At 51.4% G+C, this 23,290-nt stretch overlaps 2 protein-coding genes across 3 annotated transcripts; both read right to left on the bottom strand.

The window, feature by feature from the left end:
- Nucleotides 1-16,627: 16,627 nt before the first annotated feature.
- Nucleotides 16,628-20,395, bottom strand: LOC306815726 (maestro heat-like repeat-containing protein family member 7). 2 transcript variants are annotated; one of them, XM_079332280.1, is made up of 12 exons: nt 20,157-20,395; nt 19,760-19,907; nt 19,359-19,546; nt 19,139-19,276; nt 18,744-18,858; nt 18,439-18,576; nt 18,034-18,210; nt 17,747-17,902; nt 17,494-17,595; nt 17,097-17,199; nt 16,965-17,021; nt 16,628-16,690 (listed from the first exon to the last, which is right to left on the bottom strand). In XM_079332280.1, exons 1-12 carry the CDS (start codon nt 20,294-20,296, stop codon nt 16,635-16,637), a joined length of 1,518 nt encoding a protein of 505 aa, XP_079188406.1. In that variant the 5' UTR covers nt 20,297-20,395; the 3' UTR covers nt 16,628-16,634. The 2 variants fall into 2 exon arrangements, with proteins under 2 accessions (XP_079188406.1, XP_079188407.1); XM_079332281.1 differs by lacking the exon at nt 18,034-18,210.
- Nucleotides 20,389-21,591, bottom strand: LOC306815725 (uncharacterized protein; the record flags this gene model as incomplete). Its single annotated transcript, XM_079332279.1, has 4 exons — nt 21,312-21,591; nt 20,912-20,976; nt 20,463-20,797; nt 20,389-20,395 (listed from the first exon to the last, which is right to left on the bottom strand). Exons 1-4 carry the CDS (start codon nt 21,436-21,438, stop codon nt 20,389-20,391), a joined length of 534 nt encoding a protein of 177 aa, XP_079188405.1. The 5' UTR covers nt 21,439-21,591.
- Nucleotides 21,592-23,290: the final 1,699 nt, after the last annotated feature.

Genomic DNA, 23,290 nt, shown 5'->3' on the forward strand with positions numbered 1-23,290 from the left:
CTGGCACCGGCTGTGGGGATTGGTTGTGGCTTTAGATCTTCCCAGAGCAGAGCAGCTGCTGGCTGCTGTAAAGTTGTTTCTTGTCAAGGCACGTCAGGCTCCAAAGGCAAAGAGCCCAAGGCTCTCCAGTCCCTGTTCAATCTCTCTGCCATAAAGTCCCGATGGAAGCAGGAGCAGCTCTCTGCTGCAAGAGGTCGAAGCTGCGGCTGGTGCAGAGTCTCCAGAGGCAGATGCTCCCTGGCCTTTCTTCTTGTTCTTTTCTTCTTCATCTTCCTCTTCTTCTCTCATGTGCTGGTAGTGGTGGTGACGATTGTGGTGGAGGAAGAGAGAGGGACTGGAGAGGAGGGAGAGAGACATCTGGCTGAAACATACGGATTTTTATTGACAAATTGCCAATGACCCAAAAACAGTAAGCATTTCTCCTAAAGCTATTAGAATTCTGGTTTTCTAATACAAATGTTTACATCTAACTAGTGCACATGGCCTATCTGTTCTATGGGAAGAATGTAAAAATTTTTACTCTGTTTTTATTCTGTCTAGAGCTGTGTTTTTAAACACTCAATGCAGCTTGGTTTTCCCCCAGACTCTATGGCTTTTACTTTCTAAGGCAATTAATACATATTTCAAAGTACTTCAAACTAAGATTTATACTTCTACTTACATATCTATGACTCTTAATATTTCTACTTACTTAAAACTGAAGAACAGAACTATTTCCTGTTGGAGTGGCTTAACGTACTTTAGTTTTTCTAATGGTTTTTGATTTAATTTGTTCATTCTCTTATGTCTCAGAGGGACTCAGAGAAGCTTCTGTGTTCCACACTCCAACATTGGGGAATGGAGACAGGGAATGGGAATGGGAATAAAAAGAGGAATGGGGACTAGGAATATGGGCAAGGGCAAGGAGATCCCCCCAGGGCTGTGCTGCAGCCGGGGCCGTGCTGGGCTGGGAGATGGAGCAGGACACAGGGGGAAAGGGGCACTGACTTCCTCCTCACCTGCCTGCGGCTCCCTGGGCCATCGACCTCATCCTCATGGCCTCCTTCTCCTTAATGCAACCAAAGAAAGAGGGACTAGAGAGGACAATACCCAGTTTTTTGACAAATTACCCAATGAGCAAAAACTATGAACCTGAATAATTTCTCCTAAATCTATTAGAATTCTCGTTCTGTAATCAGTTAGTTTATGTATAACTTGTGCACATGGCCTATCTGTTTTATGTGAAGAGTATATAAAATATTCCTACTGTAATTTCATTCTGTCTAGAACTAAATTTTTAATATCTTAGTGCAGCCAGTATTTCAAAGCAGATTCCATAACTTTACTTTTTATGGTATTTAAAACATATTTCTATGTACTTCACACAAAGATTTAAACTTCTACTTCACATCTATGCTACTTAATATTTCTAATTCCGTAAACTAAAACTTACACCTCTATTTTATATCTGTGTGGTTTCCTGTATTTTATCTTCTCAAAATATTTTAAATTAAATTCTTGCATACTGTTCTCTTTTGAGGGAGTCAGAGAGGCTTCTCTGTTCCACTCTCCAACAACCAGGAATAGGGACAGGGACAGAGAGTGGGGACTGGGAAAGGGACATTGGAAGGCAAATGAAAACAGGAACAGGGAATGGTAATATGGGAACAGAACAGGAAATATGGAAATAGAAATTGGAAAGAAACTATGGGATGGGGATTTAGAATATGGGACAGGGAACAGACGTGGGGATAGGACAACAGGATTGGGAATGGGAATATGGGAAGGGGACTGGAAATAATATAGAAATGGAAATATGGGAATGGGACTGGGATCAGGAATACTAGATGGGGAACAGGACAGGGAATATGGGACTGGGAATATGTGAACGGTAACCAGGCAGAGAATACAGTACAGGGAATGATACCAGGAATGGGATCTGAACTGGGACAGGGGCAGGAGTGGTGTGAGACAGGAATGGGCTGGGGGCAAGAGTAGTGACAGTGGGGAGAGGAGGATCCTGGACAGGGGACAGCGGGAGCTGGGTCAGGGGGAAACGGGGAGGGTGTCAGGGCAGGGGGTCCTTGATCAGCTGCCCCAGAACCTCCGTCAGCATCTCCCAGTGCAGCCAGAGCCACTGGGCCTGGGGTGCCCAAAGCCCTGAGCAACCCCCAAGGAAACCTGAAGTCCCTGGAACACAGGGTCCCCCACATCCTCTGGAAGATTCCCCTGTGTCTGCAGGCATGTCTTAGTTCAATGTCTTCATTTTACCCCGTACTGGGTGTCTGGGAAGGACAAAGAGAAATGCAAAGAAAATCCAGGTCCACAGGGAGCCAGCACGAAGCTTTTCCCTGCACTCGGGGCACTCACAGGGCTTTTCTCAGTGGAGACTCCGTTGGTGTCTTGGTCAAGTGAGATCTCCTGGAGAAGCTCTTCCCACACTCGGGACACTCATAGGGTCTCTCCCCCGTGTGGATGCCCTGGTGAGTGCACAACGAGGGTGGAGTTTGTCTTGAATCCCTTCCCGCAGTCGCGGCAGCAGAAGGGCCTCTCATCCCAGTGAGTGCGATAGTGCCTCAGAAGGCTGGAGCTGCTCTCAAACCTCTTCCTGCATTTATCACACTCGTAGGGTCTCTCCCCTGTGTGGATGAGTCGGTGCCTGATGAGGTTGGAGTTTCAGATTGAAGCTCTTCCCACAGTTCGGGGCAGCAGAAGGGCCTCTCCCATGTGGTGATGCGATAGTGGTGGATGAGATGGACCGGGGTGTAAACCTCTTCCTGCATTTATCACACTCGTAGGGCCTCTCCCCAGTGTGGATCCTCTGGTGCACAGTCAGGTGTGAGCTGCAGCTGAATCTCTTCCCACACTCCCCACACTCGTAGGGCCGTTCCCCCGTGTGGATTCTCCGGTGTCTGATCATCTCTGATCTCCACCTGAAGCCCTTCCCACATTCCGAGCACTTGTGGGGCTTCTCCCCATGGTGAAGCTGCTCACGCAGCCCCAGCTCCGAGCTCCGGCCGCCTCCCCGGCCCGGGCTGGCTCTTTCCTGCTGGGATCCCCGGGCTGTGCGTTTGCAGCCCCTCCTGCTGCGGGATCTGCGGGGCTTTTCCTCCCCGTTGCATTCCTGCGCCGTGGAGCCGCTGCAAACGGCCTCTTGCCCGAGGCTGTGCCGCGGGGATTTGTCCTCCCTGCTGTCCGTGCTCAGCTCCTTGTCTGGGGAGGAAGGACAAGGAGAGGATGGGATTTGCCTCCGTGCCAGAGGGAAGGGCAAGGAGATCCCCCCAGGGCTGTGCTGCAGCCGGGGCCGTGCTGGGCTGGGAGATGGAGCAGGACACAGGGGGAAAGGGGCACTGACTTCCTCCTCACCTGCCTGGGCTTCCCGGGACATAGTCCTCGTCCTCAGGCCTCTCCTCCTCAATGCAGCCAAGGTTTCGGGAAATCCTGGTTTGGGGGGAAAACAAGGGCTGAGCGCGTTGGGTTTGATGGTGGCGCTGCCCAAGGGCAGCTGGAGCAGTCAGCGCCCCTTTCAGCCTCGGGGGCCCGGAGCCCGCTCAGCACCAACCTCCCGCACCCCTCCAGGCTGCCGGGGGTCCCCCGGCTCCGGGATCGCCCCTCTGCGCTCTCCCCGCTCCGGGGCTCGGCTTTGGGCTCCTGCAAGATCCAAACATCCCCTGAACCGCAAAATAAAACCCTCCCGGAGCCCCCCATGATGGATTTGGGGCGAGCTCCCCCTCCCCACTCACCTGCGGGTTTTTAGGGGGGCGATTCTGCCGCTCCCGGGGACGCTGCGGTCTGTGCGGGCGTGCGGGAGAAGCGCGTGGTTCCAAAATCGCTCCTCCTCTTCCTGCCGCTCCTCCTGTGTCCCTCCTCTTCCTCCCGCTCCTCCTCCTCTCCCAGCGCAGCCAGAGCCGCTGGAACTGGGGTGCCCAACGCCCTGAGAAACCCCCAGGTCCCTCCCAGGACCCCTCAAATCCCTGGAACCGAGCGTCCCCCGCATCCCCTGGAAGATCCCCCCGTGTCCCCAAGCAGGTCGTTATTTAACATCTCTATTTTTACCCTGGTTTTGGGTGTTTGGGAAGGACAAAGAGAAATGCAAAGAAAATCCAGGCCACGGGGAGGATGTGCAGCCCCCAGCCAGGTGTCTTCCCAACACGGATCAGCAGCACCAGGGCTCAGGGGGGCTCTGCCCACCGGGGGTCCCTGGGGATCATCCAGCGCGGATCCTGCCATGGGGATGGAGCTGCAGCAGGGCACTGTCTTGGTTTGACAGACAGGTGTCTGCTGAGGAGCTCTGGAGCTTCTCTTGAAACGGAAAATGTAAACTCCCTCCCTCTAAATTAATATGACTTGGAAATTAAGGAGCTCTCTGGCAAAGATATGGGATTTAGAATAGCAGTTTTTCACTGGGAAAATGAAAATAAAAGTATAGTAATATAAAGACCAAAACACTGGCAAGGTCAGAATGCAACCTGTAACCCTGTTGCTCAGGGTGTTGGTTACAGTCTGAATAATGGTACCTGTAGTTTTCTTGGAGGGACAGATGTGGTTTTGTTGAAGCAATGATTTTGGAGAAGGGTGTAGTTACTTTTTTAACATCTAGTGGTGATGAAGATAGGCCTGGTCTTCTTCTGGGAATTTAGTGGGAAAGGTTGCTCTGATGTTTCAAATTTCAGATTTTATTTAGGTAGGAAATACTTGGCTTTTCTCCTTGGGTGGGGCATCTCCCATAAGGTATAACTCCTTGTGGGGAGGAGTTGTGAGGGATGGGTCATGGAAGAGATAAGGAGCCCTGCTCCACCTGGTTTCAGCAGATGCTGATAGAATGTATACTTCTGCTTGCATCTTGCATTGCAACTTAAGACATGATCTACTCCTTATTCTATTACCATCTGCATCCTACCTTAATTAATACCTTCTTTCAACTCTGCTATATATTTTTATCCACAGTGAAACTTTACACACAGTTCTCACTTAAGATTAGGTTTTTCTGTGGTACTCAATGGGTTTCTTTATCTTTCTGCATTACCTACTAAGTGTAACTGGGTTTTTTGAGCAAAAACAATTGTATGGATTGGTTTGCCTTTGCTTGAGGTGGGCCTAATCTAAACAGTCTTAAAATACCTTTTATGTGTACTACAGGGACTTTATCCCCATCCACTGTGTGCAAGGCTTCAGACTGGGCAGGACTTGCTTGAGTGATGGACTCTCAGGTGTTGACTATTTAGGTGGCTTTTGTTAAGTTCATTTCTCAGTTTTGGATGTTTCCCTGCCAAGTGCCTTTAGGGTAATTTTAAGTAGTCTGTTGTACAGTTCAACTTTCCTGGCAGCTGGTGTGTGATAAGGGATATGATCTATTTATTCAATATCCTGGTTTTTGGCTGAGGTGTTTCTAAGGCTGTTCTTGAAATGGGTCCTGTTGTCTGACGATTCTCTCAGGGGTGCTGTGTCTTTATAGGACTTGCTTTTTTGGGCTTCAGACGGTGTTTTGAGTAGTAGTGTGAGGTACAGGGTGGGTTTCTAATGATCTAGTGGTGGCTTCTACAATTGTGATCAGGTAGCACTTGCCTTGGGGGGTTTGAGGCAGTGTGATGTAGTTCATTTGCTGGGCTTCTTTATACTTATATTTGGAATACTGCCCCCCATATTAGAGAGGCTTTATCGGCTTGGCTTGCTTGATTTTAGCACATGTCTTACAGTTATGGATAACTTGAGAAATGCAATTTATAGTTAAATCTGCTTTTCAGTTTTGTGCCTACTTATAGGTGGCATTTTTGCCTTGATGGCTTGAGGCAGTATGGGCCTATTGAGCTAGGAACAACTCTCCCTTATGTTGCTAATTTAAATTTATTTGTGACATCTCTATTTTTGCAGCTTGATCTACTTGCTCCTTGTTTTAGTGTTCTTTATTAGCCTGACTTTTGGGGACGTGGCTGTCTACATGATGGACTTTTACAGAGAGTTTGTCTGAGTGGCAATGTTTTTGCACTCATCAGCAGCCTCAATTGGTTTTCCTTTATGTTGCTAGCTGGCCTTTTTTCACCTTTCTAGCTAACTCCACAGAGCATTGGTTACTATATATGATTCAGTATAAAGGTAGAGCTTTGGCCAGTTCTCTGTTTCAGCAGTGTCCAGGGCCAGCTGAATGGCTTTGAGTTCAGCAAGTGCACTTGATTCACCTTCTCCTTCAGTAGCTTGTGTGACTCGTCGTGTGGGGCTCCCTGCGGCCACTTTCCACTTCTGGTTCATCTCAACCATGAGACAGAAACTGTCAGTGACAAGAGCACAGCGTGTTTCTTGTGCTGGTAGTTGGTTGTATGGTGGAGCTTTTTAGCCTGGGTTACTTGTTTCTGCTCCTTTTTGTTAGTGAGACTAAAGTTTTTATCTTGTGGCCGGTTTTAAGTGTTTTTAAAATTTCAGGGTGATTTGTGTTTCTAATCTGGCTGTGCTGTGTGATGAGAGCAATCCATGGGCTCCATGTGGTGTGGGTGGCGTGGTGGGCAGAGGAGCCTTTTCTTTAAACATCCACCCCAGCACCGGGAGTCAGGGTGCCAGGAGGAGTTGTGCTTTTGTGATAATTTCTTTATGATTCAAGTACAAAGTAAGGTTGGCCAGTTGTCTCTGGTCTGGGTGAAGGTTTGTTGCTGTTCAGGGCCACAGCTGGAATTTCTTCTTAGGGTGAACCAGGTAGAGAGGGCTCACAATGGCCTGCACTCAGGAATGCATTCTCTAAAAACTATGGCCCCTAGGAAAGCTTGTGTTTCCTTCTTGCTGGTGGTGGAGACACTGTGATGATCTCATTGATCATTTAGGGGGATCTGGCTCTGTCCATCTTGCCACTCTACTCCCAGGAACTGGATCTCTCAGGCAGATCCCTTGACTTTGCTCTTCTCGATGGTGAAACCTCCTTCCAGCAGAATCTGGATGATCCTCTCTCCTCTCTCAAATACTTTTATTGCCCTGTTCCTCCACACAATTATGTTATTGATGTATTGCAGATGTTTTGGAGCTTTACCCTTTTCCAGTGCAGCCTGGATCAGCCCGTGGCAGATGGTGGGGCTGTGTTTCCACCCCTGGGGCAGTCGGTTCCAGGTGTGCTGCACGTCCCTCCAGGTGAAAGCAAACTGAGGCCTGCACTCTGCTGCCAAAGGAATGGAGAAAAATGCATTGGCAATGTCAATGGAGCCACTTTGCTGCCTTGGGCTCCAGCTCCTCCTGGAGATCCAGCGTGTCCGGCACGGCAGCGCTCAGCACTGGAGAATCAACGACTGGGAGAGAGAGGGGGTCTACTGACTGCTGATCAGAATCCAAATTTACTCTCAGCTACATGTGCTTATATACCATTTTTAGGAAAGCTGGTAAGTTTTTTACCAAATTGATTGGGTTAAACATCACACAGACAAGCTTACACATTTTGCAACATTTCTATTTGATTCATTCTTCTTTCCTGTCACCAGTCTTGATCCAATCTTCATGGAGTCTTCAAAGCTCTGTTTGCTCTTGCCAAGGCATCTTGGTTATCAAGCTGCTTATGCTAATTAAATCCACAGCACTCTGTCTTAGCTCCCACAGTGCAGTGTTTGGTGCCTGTGCCATCCCCAGGGCAGTGTCCCAGGGCAGCTCTCAGTGTCCCCAGCAGGTCACGCTGTCCAGTGCAGCCGTGCCAGCGGTCACTGCGCACTCGGGGCAGGCTGGGCTGGACGGGGCTCGGGGCAGAAACGCCGCCCCCGGGACTGGGGTCTCCCCCTGCCTCTGGGCCCAGCCCCTGGTGGCAGCGCCTTGGGCAGGGCACGGGGCTGCTGCTGGCCCAGGGGGACAGGCCTTGCCCCCTGCCAGCTGCCTGGGCCCCTCTCATGCCTGTCCCACATCCCTGGGGCTCCTGTCCCTGCTGCTCCCCAACACCTTCACTGCCCCCATCAAAGCCCCACTCAACCTCTGCACTGTGACCTCTGGAAAGAAATAAAGGAAGAATGAGAGAAAGGAAGTGTTGTCAGTTGACCCTACCTGGATTCCAGGCACCCACCAGAGCTGCTCTCTCACTCCCCTCCAGAGATGGACCAGAGACGGAAAACAAAATGACGGTTTCATGGGTTGAAATAAGGACTGGGACAGATCACTCAGCCAATGCCATCATGGGAAAAACAGGTTCATAATTAAAAATATTAATTTAATTTCTTCCTCTCCAAATCAGAGCAGGATACTGAGATGTAAAAGCTAGATTTCAAAACACCTTCTGCCCATCCCTCCTTCCTTCTCAGCCCTACCTCCTGCCCCAGTGAGTGCAGGGATACAGGGAATGGGGGTTCTGCTCAGTTCATGTGTTGTTTCTCCTGCTGCTCGGGGAGAGGAGTCGTTCCCCTGCTGCACCAAGGGGTCCCTCCCAGTGATGCTTCTCCGTGGACTTGTCCAAGGTGAGTTCATCTCACAGGCAGCAGTTCTTCACAAACTGCTGCAGCGTGGGTCACACTTGCATGGGCTCACAAGTCCTGCCAGGACCCTGCTCCAGCGTGGGCTCCTCTCTGCACGGGTTTGCAGGTCCCTGCCAGGTCCCTGCTCCAGCACAGGTTTCTCATGGGGTCCCAGCCTCCTCTCAGGCATCCCCCTGCTCCGGCACGGGCTCCTCCAGGCGCTGCAGGTGCATCTCTGCACTCCGTGCCCTCCATGGGCTGCAGGGGCCCGGCTGCCTCAGCACGGGACTGCACCACGGAATGTCAGGGCAATCAGCTCCAGCCCCTGGAGCAGCTCCTGCCCCTCCTCCTGCCCTGCCCTGCCTGTGTGCGCACTTATTCCTCTCTCATGTTCTCACCCTGCCCTTCCCTGGCCACAGTTACAGCTAAACGATAATCGATTTTCTTTTTCTTCATTCTGTTATCCCAAAGGTGTTACCACCATTTCTAACTGGCCCAGCCTTGGCCAGCTCTGGTCCATCCTGGAGCTGGCTGGTGCTGACTCTGCAGGACATGGAGGAGCAGCTGCTTCCAGCAGCCTCTCACAGAAGGGGCTACTGGAGCCTGGCTATGCAAACCTAGTATACGTGTGGAAGGGTTTGTATTAAAATTATTATTTCTTTAATTATTTTTATTTATATTTAATTAAAACCTTTCTGTTTCTACAGGTGGCCTCTAGAAAGTCTTCTGCAAGAATGAATGTCAAGCTGATGTATGGGTCTATACAGTTTGGATTAAACCCCCCAAGTATTTACAAGTAGTGGGAATTTGTTAGGGGTTTTTTGGGAGGGCACTGCTCTTATATGTATTTTTTTTTAGTCTTGCATCTCAACTGGCCAATTTAGCATTGGTTGGACTATGAGAAAGAGAAAAGAATAAGCAAAAAGGACTAATGATGTGTTGTGTTGACACTGCTTTCTCCAGGTGGACACGTTGGACAGCGATACTTATGGGTTAGATCTGCGGTTCAGTATCCGTGAGACCGTGTGCACCAAAGCTTCGGGGAGAGACCCCTTCACCTGTGACTGCAGAACTGGGCCTTTGGTGGTGAGTGCCCCTGCTAGGAATGGGAAGCCTCCCCTCCCTCTGTGCAGCATCTTCTCAGGATGCTGCTGGTGCTGGGAAATGAGGAATGTCTGGCTGCTTTTGACACAACCTGCAGCATGGAGTGGGTGTCGGGTGGGAAGGGTCAGTGGTGGGAAACTGTTCTGCCTGCTCAATAGGGAGGGCAGCTGAAAAGAGGATTTGTGTCTGGAAGCAGTGTGTAGTGAATGTATGTGTGCTTTTGGGGCCAAGTCCTAGAAGGAATGGCTTGTTCTCTAAGGTAAGAGGGTAGAAGAGCTGGCATTTCACTTGCTTTTACCTATCTGCATAAAGGATTATCTTCCCGTGCTGTGCAGATACCCCCCTCTGTGCTGACAGTGCTGATCTCTTTCTGATTTTTCACTCTCAGCCTGAAGTAAAAAGGCTCTTGATACAGCTCTTGCTCCCCTCTGAGTCCTAATTTACCAGTTTTGGTGGAAATACTTTTGGTGGAAATATTTTGAGTCTGGACTTCTCTGTTACTTGTGCCAAATCACCTCTCTGCTCAGGCGTGTATGTAGGTGGCACCACACAGAATTGTTGGTTATTGCTTTGCAATTTTCCTTTAAAAACATCACTGTTGGCTGCTACAGTGTTATCCCTGTATCCTAAACTGACACCATCCCCCTCTTCTTCTTGGGGCAGTATGTCCATGTGAGGATGTGTTTTCCAAACTTGAATGCAGGTTTTGCTGCAGTTTTTTGTCAGATTGCAGAGATAATACCTTTAAGGGTAGTTTAACTTCCAGAGCTGGAGTTGCCATTGGCATAGCCCTGCACTGTCCTTCTCATTGTGCTGAGCAGTGAAAAGGATGTGGAGGTTTTCTCCTGCCCCGAGCAGGCTCAGAGGTTTGTACAACAAACACGTAGTTGTGGAGCAGTAGCGTGTGTGTAGTCGTGTGTAATCGTTCTTGGGTTTCTTTCTCTTGGATTTGTTTTTTAAACCCTTCTGCAGGGTCCCACCATCAATGAGACTCCCGTGAGAGGATTTGTATAGGATGTTTGGTCTGTGAGATTGGCCCTGTCCAAAGGTAAGAAAGCCTTTCAAAAGCTGAAGGAGGAATTGAAAAGAGCACCTGCTCTGGGCCTGCCAGATGTCTCGGAACCGTTTTAGCTTTTCTATTTTGAGAGGCAAGGGATGGCTTTTAGGAGCACTGGCTCAAACAATTGCCCATACAAGATAGGAGCAGCACACTTTTCAAAACAACTGGGTGAGGTCAGTAGGGGATGGTCTGACTGTCTGCGAGCAGTTGCTGCTCTTGTTTCAAACGCCCAGGAAGCCTGGAAATTCACTCTAGGTCAACAAATAACTGTGTTTGTCTCACATTCAGTGGCAGCAATTCTTGAGCAAAAGGGTGGGCATTGGCTTTCACTCTCAGCATTCCTTAAATATCTTGCAGTTTTGGTGCAGCAACATGGAATTACAAAACTAAACTCTTCTCTAGTTAATCCAACAGCCATTCCTGGCTACTTATCAGAGAGACAAGGAACATTTGTATCATAAAAATCAAAACCATTAAGTCCATTTTATACCAGCAACCCAGATCTTAAAGAAACCTCCATTTCAGGAGCAGAATCTCAGTACACAGATGGGAGTGGCTTTGTAAGATGAACCAAAATCAGGATGTACGATTAGCACTGAGCAATAGGGGATAGAAGCCCTACCTCTACGAGTCAGCTCAGAAGGCAGAGAAAATCACTTTAACCTGTGCCCTCTGACCAGCCTGAGGAAAAAGCATCAAGTGATGAACAGTTTCCAAGTATGCCTTCAGAGTAATACATGCCCATGAATGCATTCAGAAAGAAAAGGGACTATTGACAGCTCAAGGAAAGCAGATAAAGTATTGTGAGGAAATCTTAAAATTGCTGGAGGCAGTACTTCTACCTCAAGAGGTTGCAATTATGCAAACCAAAGGACATCAGAAAGGAGAAATAGACCCCAAAAGACCTAACAAGTTGGCTGACCAGGCTGCAAAAGAGTAGCAGAACAAAGCCATGCTGAGATTCAGGCAGTAATTCCCAAAGGTAAGGAACAATATGACAATGATATATATTGTATACTCAGAAAGATGTAGAACTAGCAAAGAATTTGTGAGCAGAACAAAACCATAATGTTTTTGGAACACCTCAGGGAGAGATAGTTATGCCTGAAAGAGCATTATGAAAATTAATTGAAGATGACATAATCGTATGCACTGGGAAGGCGATGCCTTACATAATTATTTGATAAGGACAATAGTAAGATGCAAGCTGTACTCTAGTGTAAAGCAGGTAACCCAAGGCTGTGAAACAACGTCTCAGAACCAATCCACAGACTAGGACTAGCGTTGAGCTTGGCACAATAGACAAGGGACAATATCCTGGACTACACTGGCAAAATGACTTTTCTGAATTGCCAAGAAAAGGGTGGTATAAATACCTTTCAGTATTAACTGATAGCTTCTCAGTGTGACCTGAGGCATTCCCAACTCAAACAAATAAAGGCAAAGAAGACATCAACATTTTGTTAAACAACATAATGCCCCGGTTCAGAGTGCTCTTAGACATCTCCTCCCATAGAGTACCACATTTCCTAGCAAGTATTGCACAGCAATTCTGCAACAGTCTCTAAATCAACTGGCACCTACACATGCTGTAGTATTCCAGGTCAAGCAACCATCACCAAAGAAGAATTATACCCCAACCCTAAACCTTGGGAGGCATTTGTTTAAGTTGTGGTGATCCCCCCAAAAAAGGTTCCAAAGAGTTATAGGATTGCCTATGTTAATGCCTCATGCATATTCCTAACCCTCATTTCCCAGCTAATTATCACCACTCCCAGTTCCTAGAATGTTCTCCCTTTCTTGTATACCCACTGGCCCTCAGTTGGTGCAGTGTTCCACCCAGCCTACCCCACTGGACCCTACCTTCCCTTACTCCACCTCTGCACCACTTTCCCCTATACCCATTGGACCCTAACCTCAACTCCACCCCCTCTCTTGCCCCATAGTTACACCCTGAGCCTCCCTCTATCTCTGTTTTTGACCACTGGCTCCTGAAGAGACCTTGTTCCCTTGGTCACGTGTGTTCGGATTTTTGGGCCTTGTCCCGTATTTATTTTCATTATTATTAAAGTGTTTTAGGTTGCTGAATCATGGTCGCTGTACCGCTCTTCTTTAATTTTTGCCACTTTTGCCCTGATATCTGCAAACCCTAAAAAGTATTGCCAAGGACCACCCTCACCCCTGATAATTCTGTATTGGTCCCAGGCCAGCAGGCGGGTGGAAAAGATGAATTTTCCAATACAACAACAGACAGTCAAAACTGGACAAGAGGCCAACACACCTTGGCCCCTGGCCCTACCTTTGGCTTTATTACGGATTTGAGTATGGCCAAGAACAGAAGAAAAGCTGAATGCCTTTGAAATACTACATAGAATACCAGATAAGCGTAACTATGAAGAGGAAGATACTGTACAAGTTGGGGAGGGGTATCTCCAGGACTGTGTTGTCCAACTAACACAACAGCTGCAGCAAGGTAATCAAGAGATTTCGAGCACATGAGCAAGAGGGTGCTCCTCTCCACAAATCCAGCCTGGAGACCAGATATACGTAAAATCCCCGAGGGAAACTGCCTTTTGCCAAAATGGAAAGAACTCTATTAGTACTTTTAATCACTTATACAGCCTTTAAAGCTTAAAGCGTTAACCTCTTGGATACCTAATTCCAGAATCAAAAGACTTCTGCAAAAGGCAAGTGGAGTCCAAAAGTAGACCTCAGAAAGAGCAGGAGAAACCAACATGTGTTTCATATGGTCATCGTCTTCCTGATATTTCTAATTGGAATGCAAGCCACAGTAGATGACTGTCACTACCATCAAGATCTCCTTGGCTTGCAAGATCCTGGTGGAGGGAACACTCAAAAATATCCAGGACCTAATGGGCTGAAAGGGGCTGAAAAGGTAAAACCACTTCATGCCGTTTTAAGGATTAGTAACAAGCAGTTGAAGATTGAGGAAAACCTGACTCCATGCCTGCCTTTGTTGTCCCACCTGAGAGTAACATCCCTATGGCTTGTAAATTTGAAACTCACAAACCTCTTGTAGAGATTACTACAGTGACCATGCACATCTGTGACCTTTCTAAAGAGCAGTGTGTGCATTCATTTTCATGTGATTCCTATCAGGATTTTTGCACTATGCAAATTAAAATGGGACACTATAACCTAGTGCAAGATAGTCCCCTTCTTCTGTGACACATAGGAGAGAAGACCATCAGCACGTAGATATAGTAACTGGGCCCACCAGGAATCCCACCCAACAAATCTTGTTTCCAACAGCCAAATCTTGTGCAAGTCCAAGAATAAATTGTACTGGTCGTGCACTTAGAACATGGAACAGATCTCATGGAGGATGTGATTTTTGAGAATTGAATTTCACTCTTGGGATATTCCAGGCCATCAGGAATATTAACCAATCAAGTTGGAGGGGTAGCCAGGAACATATCGTGCCCAATTCTATGACCATGTGTCTGTAACCCAGATATGCATGGAATCCTGAGAGCACAACTACGTCCTTTTATGGCCTGAATTAATAATCAGCCAAGGAAGCCTCTCCCTGACATCCCATACCTGGGCCCCAGGTTGACATATGGGGCCCTCTGTTCCCCTCAGAAGGGACTCACCTACTACCACTACCCTTCTCTTCTTTTTGGGGTCAGAGGTGGTGATCTGTCTAACAGGTGCACTGTAATTGGGCCCACTGGGCAGATCATTTTCTTCTACTCCATCTGGCAGGCTCTCTAAATCCAGGGCTTCATACCTATGCTGGAGTGGCACCTGGCAAGGTGATGGGGGCCAGGAGGAATGTTTATTATGATCTCCCCGAGTAGGGACCCATTTCCACTCCCCTTCACCCACCAGGTGTCCTCCCATTGCCTGACGGGGGGGCACGGGAGTCCTCTGACTCCTGGTGGGCCTCCCTCAAGGATGCAAGGGCAGAACTCCACCAATCTATTTCCCTTTTACTTCCCCTATTACTTCTTAGTCTTTCAGCTTGCTCCCCAAGCTCGGCCACCATTAAAAGGAGATAATCCAGCTGTTCACACCGCAGGCAGGCTTCTTCTGCAACATCCTCTGGAACTGCAGATAAGCTCAAACATTACACACAGGAAGGGGTCTGCAAAGATGCATCCTTTTTGGAGGCTTCTACTCGGTCACATATGCTTGTACTAACTGCAGTTTTCAATCACGTAAAAACCATTATTAACAAAACTCTCAAAGCTCATCAGTTGGAGTTCAGAATGCAAGAATTTCTCAGAAAGTTGGGTGTGTAAATCAAAGCCTGGAAAAGAACACAGGACTTGAACTGAGGTGCTGGGAAAAGATTCCAAGTTTAGGTGCTAGAAGTAAGAATGTAGATTTAAAGCTTAAAGCAGAGACATGTTAAGTAGAAAAAAGTTTAGTTCATAAAGATTAAGATATAGAAAGAGTAAAGCAGGTATAAAGGTGACAAACTAGCCTTAAGAATAGATCTATGTGTTAGAATGAGATTGGCTTAGAAAGGTCACACTGCAATTAGATGAAATTTCTTAGTATTGGAATAGAAACATAAATCACCTCGTTGGCAGTGTTTTATGTTAATAAGTCCTTAAAAGATCTTGTAGCCATAAGTCTTGTGACTTTTGGCCACACTTTCAATACCTGTTACAAGAAGTCATGTCTTCTGTAGAAGATAAGAAAATAAATGGCACTTTCTAAGCAACCAGAAGTCTCGTCCTTCGGCCTAGTTCAGAATGAGAAAGAATCCCTGAGGAACGTGATAAAGGGGGAGAAAAAAGCCCACACTCACCTACCAACAGAAACACAACAAACAAACTAGAAACCCCAATAGCAGCAGGAAACCTGCAACCCTGCCTGCTTGCCCTGCCTGCACAAACTGCTTTCAGAACAGGCACTCCAGCTCCAGCTCGTGTTCCCCCAAGTGTGTTCCCAGGTGCAGGTTCAGACGTGCAGCCCCAGGCCCTCTGCAAACACAAGCTGCCCGCTGCCTCTTCACTGCCTACACTCCTGCCTGCGGTCACGGCAGCAAAACCAGGCTGTTCCCAGCCAGAGACCAGGCCCTGCTCCTGCAGGATGCTCTTGCCAGCACCTTCCAGGACTCTGTGCTGGGCACGCAGCACTTTCCATGCTGGCTCTGAACAGCCTTTGGCACACAGAGCACAACCTGGCTGGCTCTGCCACCAGCACACCCCAAGCACAGGTGGAGGAGGAAGAAGCAGGGGCTGTTTTGCTGCCATGCCCAGGAGAGACTGGAAGGGTGCCCTCCCTCTGGTCCTACTTGCTTGGCTTTCTGACTGGGTCTGAGGCAGGGCTGCCATTCCTCACTTGTGGGGACCAGAACCGCACCAGGATCCCGGCACTGCCTGGCAGCGCTCCGGACACTGGCACGGTCACGCGTCCGACTCTCGGGCACTGTGCTGCTGCTTCATTTGCTCTCTGGAACACCCAAAGCTCTCTGTGAAGCCCTGATGCTCTCTGGTTCTGCCCTCTTCCTGACCCTGTGCAGGGATGGAGCATTGCTGTGCTTTCAGGAAGCTATTCTTGAAACCTTCCAGCATTCCAAGCTCCTTTGCCCTCCATGAGTGCTTGCCATGGAATCCCTCCCAGCTGGGTTCAGAGCATACTCAGGGTGGCTCTTCTAAAATCCAGGGGCTTCAGGGTGCTCAGCAAGACCTTGAACTCCACAGTGTTGTGGAACTGGAGCTTCAGCACAGAGACCCTTCCAACCTGATCTGCCCTCGTTCCTCTGCGTCTCTGCACAAAACAAGGAGCGGGAGAGAATGGCAGGAGGGGCCTGTGAGTCCCAGGGCTCTGGATTTGTGCTGCTTTAGCTCCACAGAGATGCAGGCAAAGTGAAGAAGCCAAACTGTTTATTAATGAAAGGCAAAGCAAAGGGATGAGCTGAGAAGGAAAAAAGGGGAGGGTCTCAGGGCTGGAGGGAGAGAGCAGGCAGGGAGAAGGCTTAAGGCAAAATAACTGTGCCAATCATGCTCTGCCTGGAGCTCCAGCAGCCCGGACAGGTTATGTCCTCTTCAGTGTCTCTTGGTGTGTTCTTGTGACACTGGTTCACTGGATCCTGAAGATGACTGGGCTTAATCTTCCAGGTTAGAGCATGATGGCCTGGCATCTTGCATCTGGACTTGAGCAGCTGGTAGAGGAAGGAACAGAGCCGCGGTCACAGCCTGGATCAGTGGGGACGCTACAAGACCCCCGTGCCAGGGCTACCGCAGCCCGCTCTGGCCATGGCCAGGAGGGAGCAGGGACCACCAGGATCAGCCCGAAGCTGCTAGCCACAAATGCCCCACGTGCCCCTGAAATCTCTGTGTGCTCTGCCCACGCCGCCCCCCATCCGCACAGGGAGCAGAGCGCTCCAGAGCTGGGGCAGGGATTGCAGCTCCTCCTGCCAGTGGCGCTGCCCTCACCCTTGTGGATGAGCCAAGTGTCTCCTTGCTGCCTCCTCAAGTACTGCCCTGCGGTCTCTGGGAATACAGAGTTTGTCATGGACCGTGTCCCAGATCCTACTGCTGTAGGACAGGGAGGGAGCCCGGGCTCACCAATGAACCTGCTGGCCGCCTCTCGCAGGGGCTCCTGAGGGCTCTGCAGGTAGGGCAGGGCCTGGCGCAGGTGCTCGGCCGCTCGGCTCCTGTCCTCTGCCAGCTGCGGAGAGCGGCGGGAGGGAAGGGTCGGGGCGGGCTCCGGTGCTTTGGCAGGTGCTGCCCGCGCCCAACCCCGGCCTCCCCTGCCCGCAGAGCCCTGAGGCGCGGCCAGCAGCCGCCGGCCGGGCTCTGCAGGGGCACAGGGCCGGCTGCTGCCCTGCTACCCGCCTGGAGATGAGCCTGTGTGGCCCCTGTGTGCAGCGCTGGGCAGGGCCACAGCTGCAGCCGCACACAGTGAGCGCCGCGCTCAGGGGGCTTCTCCAGCCTGAGCCTGGCGCTTCCAGGCCGTCCTTACCAGGCACTCGGCCAAATTCCACAGCTGCGCTGTATTCAGCGCCCTCTGGAGATGGGTCTTCCTCAAGAACCCGGCTGCACAAACCAGTGTTTCCTGAGAGGCCTGGAGAGCAGCAGAGATGCAGAGATGTCCCCGCAGTTCAGGGCACAGGTCCCTGTGCCAAGGCCTGGAGGAGGCTGCAGCCCGGGATGTGCCAGAATGGAGGCAGCCGAGCCCCCTCCCAGAGATCCACCAGCATCACACAAAACCTCACCTTGGCCACATGCTGGTTCTCATCATGGCAGTGTAAGAAGAGTGGCAGCAGGCTCTGGCTCACAATTCTCTCCAGGGCCTTTTTTCCCTCGTCCACTACTAAGTCCATCACTGTGCAGAAGAGGTGAATGGAAAGCAGCTGCACATGGCTGTTGTCCTGGAGGAATGGAGGAGAAAAAGCCCTCAGAAGCAACTTCTCCAGACCACTGGACAAAGGCCCAACATTCTAGAAGGCACAAAGTTTCTGGGCAGCAGCCAGTGCTTGTGGCTGGGGGCACAGAGCCTTACGTTTTCCAAGAGTGACAGGAGTGGCTCAGCCAGCTTCAGGGCACTAGTGCTGGATATCATGAGGTGTTTTGTTTGGAACATATTTATGAACACAGTGAGGGACATGCTGATCACCTCTCCATCTGTATCACCCAACAGCTTCAAAAGGCTTCGAGACACGCTGCGTATAGATCTGGCCTGTGAGGAAGACAAGGCTGTGCTGTGAAGCCATGAACGGCTCCACCAACAGCGCCCGGGCACCGCAACCCCACCCTGCTGCCACAGGGCCCAGCGGCCAAAGGCCTGTCCCAAAGAGCTCAGGGAGTTGAGGCAGGAGAGCTGGGAGCATCTGCCTCAGCTCCTGAAGCCCAGCCAGCCTGAGGGGCTGCTTTCTCCAGCGCAGCTTTAGCCACTGCCCCTCCTCACCATCCAGGGATCCTTGCTGAGCAGCACAAGGCCTCTGAGCGCCAGGCGACGCCTCTCCCTGGAATTGCTCTGTAGGAACCTTGACATGATCTCAAGGATGCTGTCCCCACATTCACTCAAATCCAGGCACTCAAGGACCTGAAAGGCACAGGGCAGTGACAGAGGACACACAGGAGCCCAGAACTGCACAGGGCTGGGCCCAGACAGCAGCACAGGGCACGGGCACCATCCCAGGCAGCTGTGGCCATGAGAGGCCAGAGAGCTGGGAGGCAGCTCAGGGAGACAGTTCTGGCCATCAGGCTCACCTCCACAAGGAATGCCAGGGCAGGCAGATCCCAGCGTGGCTCCTGTGTGCTGAGCAGCTGGAGTAGGTGAAGTGCAACATAGGAACACAAGGGCATCAATACACAGCGAATCTCCCTGGCAGGGGGAAAAAGGCACAAGGACCCTGAGGTTGAGGGGTGGCAATACTCTCCCAGGATTGACTCACAGAGAACCAGTTTTTCCCCAGCATCCCTGGAGGCAATGTGGACACTTTGGGAGGCTGCCCCTTTTTGGGCACCTCCTCTCCCAGCCTTTTCCAGTCTGCTTGGCCATCCCTTGGTGACAAAGGCCTCTGGCCCATGAGCACGGGTACTGTGTGGGGCACCCCGGGCACACAGCACTAATGTCAAGGACAGAGGGGCAATGGGGGTCTCACCTGGCCAGCAGACCCACGGCATAGTGCTGGGTGTCAGCACACAGCAGCGTGTCCCAGCCACGCTTGCGCTCTATTGCCATCACCTCAGGCTCATACTGCATACAGATGAGCAGAGCCTTCATGGTCTGCACTGCAAACCTGTGTGCAGAGCAAAGTCCAGGTCACACTGGGAGCACTGGTGCTGGCCACAAGGGCATGGGAAGGACTGGAGGACTGGGACCTGTTGGCCTTGCTGGGAAGCGGGTGTTGCTCCTGGCACGCTCTCCAGAAGTTATCAACTTCCTTTGGCATCTGCTGTGTGGTGATGACAACATGCAAGAGCAGAGCCGTAAACAGAGGGGAGGAAGCATTCATCATGGCCTCCTCGCAGTGGGGCACCTGGACCACCACCCAGATCACCAGAGTTGCCTGCGAAAGAAGCAGCCCGAGGCAGCGCTCAGTGCTGAGGTGTCCATGGGGCAGGGCCTGAGGGAGAGGCAGGGGGAGCAGCGGGCCTGGTGCCCCCTGAGCCTGTCCCTGGCCCAGGTTTGAGCCCAGCAACTGAGGCACAGAGAGGATGGAGAGCTGCTGGAGAGGTGACTGGTGCTGGAGGGTGAGCAAGGGCCAGTTCCAGAAACTCACAGCCAGGGCAAAAACATCTTCGTTGTCTCCATCAGAGGTGCACATTCTGTGCAGAGGCCAGTCCTCCATGACACAGAGCAGAATTGGCAGCACGTTCTCCAGTGCTGTGCCTGACAAGCCTATGGCTCTCCACATCATTGCAGCAGCTCTGTGGGGTTGGAGCTCCGTGTCAGAGGGGGTCTCAGTCACAGTACCATGCCCTGTGCAGCTGGGACAGCCCCAGTGCCCTGAGGGGCAGGGAGGGAGCCTGGCAGTGGCAGCAGGCTCAGGAAGCAGAGGGGCCTGAGGGTCCTGGACCTCTCCACCTGTCTGGCAGGCCCCATTGGACAGGCTGTACAGGGCGATGGGCCCTAAAGGCTGCTGAGCCCTGAGCTCTCAAGGCCCATGGGCCCCGTACCTGTCACACGTTGGGGCACAGCGCAGGAGGGTCAGCACCATGTCAGCAGGGTGTTCTCCAGCCAGCCTCTGAATGTCAGTGCGCAGCCTTGCATCTAAAGTGCCCTGGGATGTCAGTCTCTGGTGAATGCTTTTCACCATGGCTGGCACCTGGGGGAGGAATGGCGAACACTTGGAGCGCTTTCGTAGCTTCCTCTGAGAAGTGCTTCCCTTCCTGCCATGCTGTTCTGCCTTCAGTGACTGAGGGGGCCCAGTGACCATGGCCTGAGTGGGCACACAGTCCTGGGAGGCATGGAGCCTTGGCCACAGGCTGCTTAAGTGGTGCTGAGAAGCACAACGGTCTTTGAAGTAATCCACTATGAGTTCCTCAGAGTGACTCAGAGTGGGAGTGGTGTCAGTGTTTGTGATGCCCTGAGTCTCTCCAGTGTCAGCAATTGTCATGCCCACATCCTCAGTCACTGCCATGTCAGCCTGCACCCTGTCATCACTCCTTACAGTGTCAGATTCTTCTGAGCGCTCAGGCAAATCTGGGCTGACATCAGGCTCTGCCTGGAGCTCGGTCAGGCTGGAGTCAGGCTCAGCTGTGCCCTCTGTTGCTGTGCTGGTCTTTCTACGTCGCACCGGCACAAACTTCTGCAACATCTGCAGGAGAACAAAGGACAGGGAGGAGAGGCAAGTTCCATGGAGTGCTCCAAGCGCTGTGCTGGGCTGAGCAGTGACAGCAGGCCCAGCCCAGGTGGGGATGGCTGCAGGTACCTTCAGTGCTCTGCGGAAGCGGCCACCGGTGGGGTCCTGCTTGTGTGTGCGGTCCATGGCTGCACCTGGCAAAGAGCGAGCACAGCCAGAGCTGAGGGGCTGCGGGAGAGGCTGGAGAACAGAGCCCAGCCCTGCGCTCCCCAGGCAGGGACAGTCCCGGGATGCCTCAGGGGAACATGAGCACGGGCACTGCGGGGTGTCTGCCCAGCCCCTCTTCTGTCCTGTGCCTGGGCATGTCCCCAGGGGATGGGATGGGATGGGATGGGATGGGATGGGATGGGATGGGATGGGATGGGATGGGATGGGATGGGATGGGATGGGATGGGATGGGATGGGATGGGATGGGAAGTGATCAAGCTGGCAGCAGCCATCAGCTCTTTTACCCAGCTGTGCCTCTCACCATCCTGCATTGGCTGAAACGGCTCCGGCTCTTCAGGCTCTTGTGCTGGGTGGACTCTAGAGCCTCTCCTTTTCATTCTTCTGAACACTTGGAAGAGTGGGAAACAGTTGGGAAATCTGCCTGTCATTTCAGTCTGGCCTTGAGGGCACCTTGTAGAAAGGTGCCTTGGGAAAGCTGTGAGACAAACAGTCCTGCAGTCTGGCTGGGAAGTCAGCTGCAGGAATAACTCTCAGAAAAGCTCCGGGTCCGACAGGAACGAGTGCGCTGTGCGGGGGCTCCTCACGGCACCGCTCCTGTCCCGTCGCGTGCTCTGAGCACTGTGCCGTGGCCGTGTCACCGTCGGCTCTTATATCACCACGTGTCACAAAGGGCCCTTTGACACCCTGTCCTGTTCCATGCCATGGTGACCATGCTGCACCGTGTCACAAAGAGCCCTTGAACACACTGCCACCAGCCCTGGGGCTGCCCCCAGCCCACCCAAAGTGGCCCGTGATTGAAGGAATTCCTCACCCCAAGTGTCTAAGAAAGCCTGACAGGATCTTTAGGAACAGCTCAAACCATCAGCAATCATTGCCCTGCTCTGCGGGCTCAGGGCATTTAAGAATCCTCACTTAAGGATTGCTCTACATAAGTATCTCCCAAATATTGCAAACTTTCCATATTCATTGGTATGGTCTGAAAACATGAAAGATTTGGAAGATGGCGTCCCGTCTCAAAGCAGCAAGGAATAAAAGTTTGGAAGGAATGAAAGTCCACTCAGTGTTCCAAAATTAACCCAAACAAATAATGAGATTGCACAATGGCTAATCCTCCTCCTGGTACAGACATCTAAGTGGTTCATAAAGTACAGCTGTCCCCTCTTCTTCCCTGTGGGACATTCAGGACCACTAAGAGGAAAAATCACAGCTATTCTTTCTGCCCTCCATAACCAAAGCTGAACCAAAGCACAGATGCTGACTCCCACCAACACCAACCCCCCTAAACAGCTGCACAGAAGCCCTCAACAGGCCGCCAGGACCCCCAGCTGTCCCTATCCCTCTGCAGAGCTTTCCCAGCCTCCAGCAGGGCCCCTGGTTCCCTGCAGGTGTCGTGGGATGGCACTCAGGAGGATCTGCTCCAAGGCTTTTCCTGGTAGCAAGCTCAGGCTGCCAGGCCTGTGATTCCTGGATCATCCTTCCCACCAACCCTTCCTGTGCACGGCTCTTACATTCCCACTTTGGTGCTCAGCTCAGGCTTCTGCACTTGAGCAGGACTGCTGGGAAAGGATCGAGAGTGGCCTGGCAAGCTCCTTCTCCAGCTCCCTCTTTACTCTTGGTGGAGGTAGAACATTCCACTGGAAAGCAACTGGTGCCACAAGAAGTGGGTGGCATCAGGCAGCTCTGGAGCGAACCCTCAGGACTGCTGTATCCTGAGGGAACACCGTTGGCCTTGACCTGCAGGCACCTGCAAAAGCTTCAAATCGGCTGCCTCAGCTTCCAGGACCTCTCTTGGCCACATCCTGATGTGTGTGCAGGACAACTGCGAGGCACTGCTGGGACCCCGCGGGACAGGGGCAGCTGTCTCGTGTGCACGTAGCACCCCGTCACGGAGCTGGGCTCATCCCAAAACCACATCAACCATCTGGTGTCAGCAGAGAGGAGCAAGGAGCACTGGGCTGGCTCCTCGCAGGGTGTCTCAGCTGGGCTTGCTCCACAACACGCCCCCGTTTGAAGGGCTGCTAATGCCCAGCTGCCAGAAATGCCGTCCTTGTTCTCTCCAAGGCACAGGAAGAGCCAATGAGCAGGATGCCTTGGGAGGCAAATCCTCCAAGCCTTTGCTGAGGCCAGGGACACAGCAAGATCAGCCAAGACTCTCCACGTTGCCTGGCCCACACAGCCCAGCTCGGTGCTGGCCCTGGCCCACAGCAGCTTCCACCAAGCGAGAGGCAAATGCATATGGCCAAGGGTTGAAAAGTTAACATATCAAAATATCCATTTATA

Source organism: Erithacus rubecula, assembly GCF_903797595.1.
Source record: "Erithacus rubecula genome assembly, contig: scaffold_203_arrow_ctg1, whole genome shotgun sequence".
NCBI lineage: Eukaryota > Metazoa > Chordata > Aves > Passeriformes > Muscicapidae > Erithacus > Erithacus rubecula.

Coding starts and splice junctions, on each gene's coding strand:
- LOC306815726 (XM_079332280.1), bottom strand. CDS start 20,296: ATGGTGAAAAGCATTCACCAGAGACTGACATCCCAGGGCACTTTAGAT. Junction 18,577..18,743: donor CCCTGGCATTCCTTGTGGAG/GTGAGCCTGATG, acceptor TGTGCCTTTCAG/GTCCTTGAGTGCCTGGATTT. Junction 16,691..16,964: donor CACTTGGCTCATCCACAAGG/GTGAGGGCAGCG, acceptor TTCCTCTACCAG/CTGCTCAAGTCCAGATGCAA.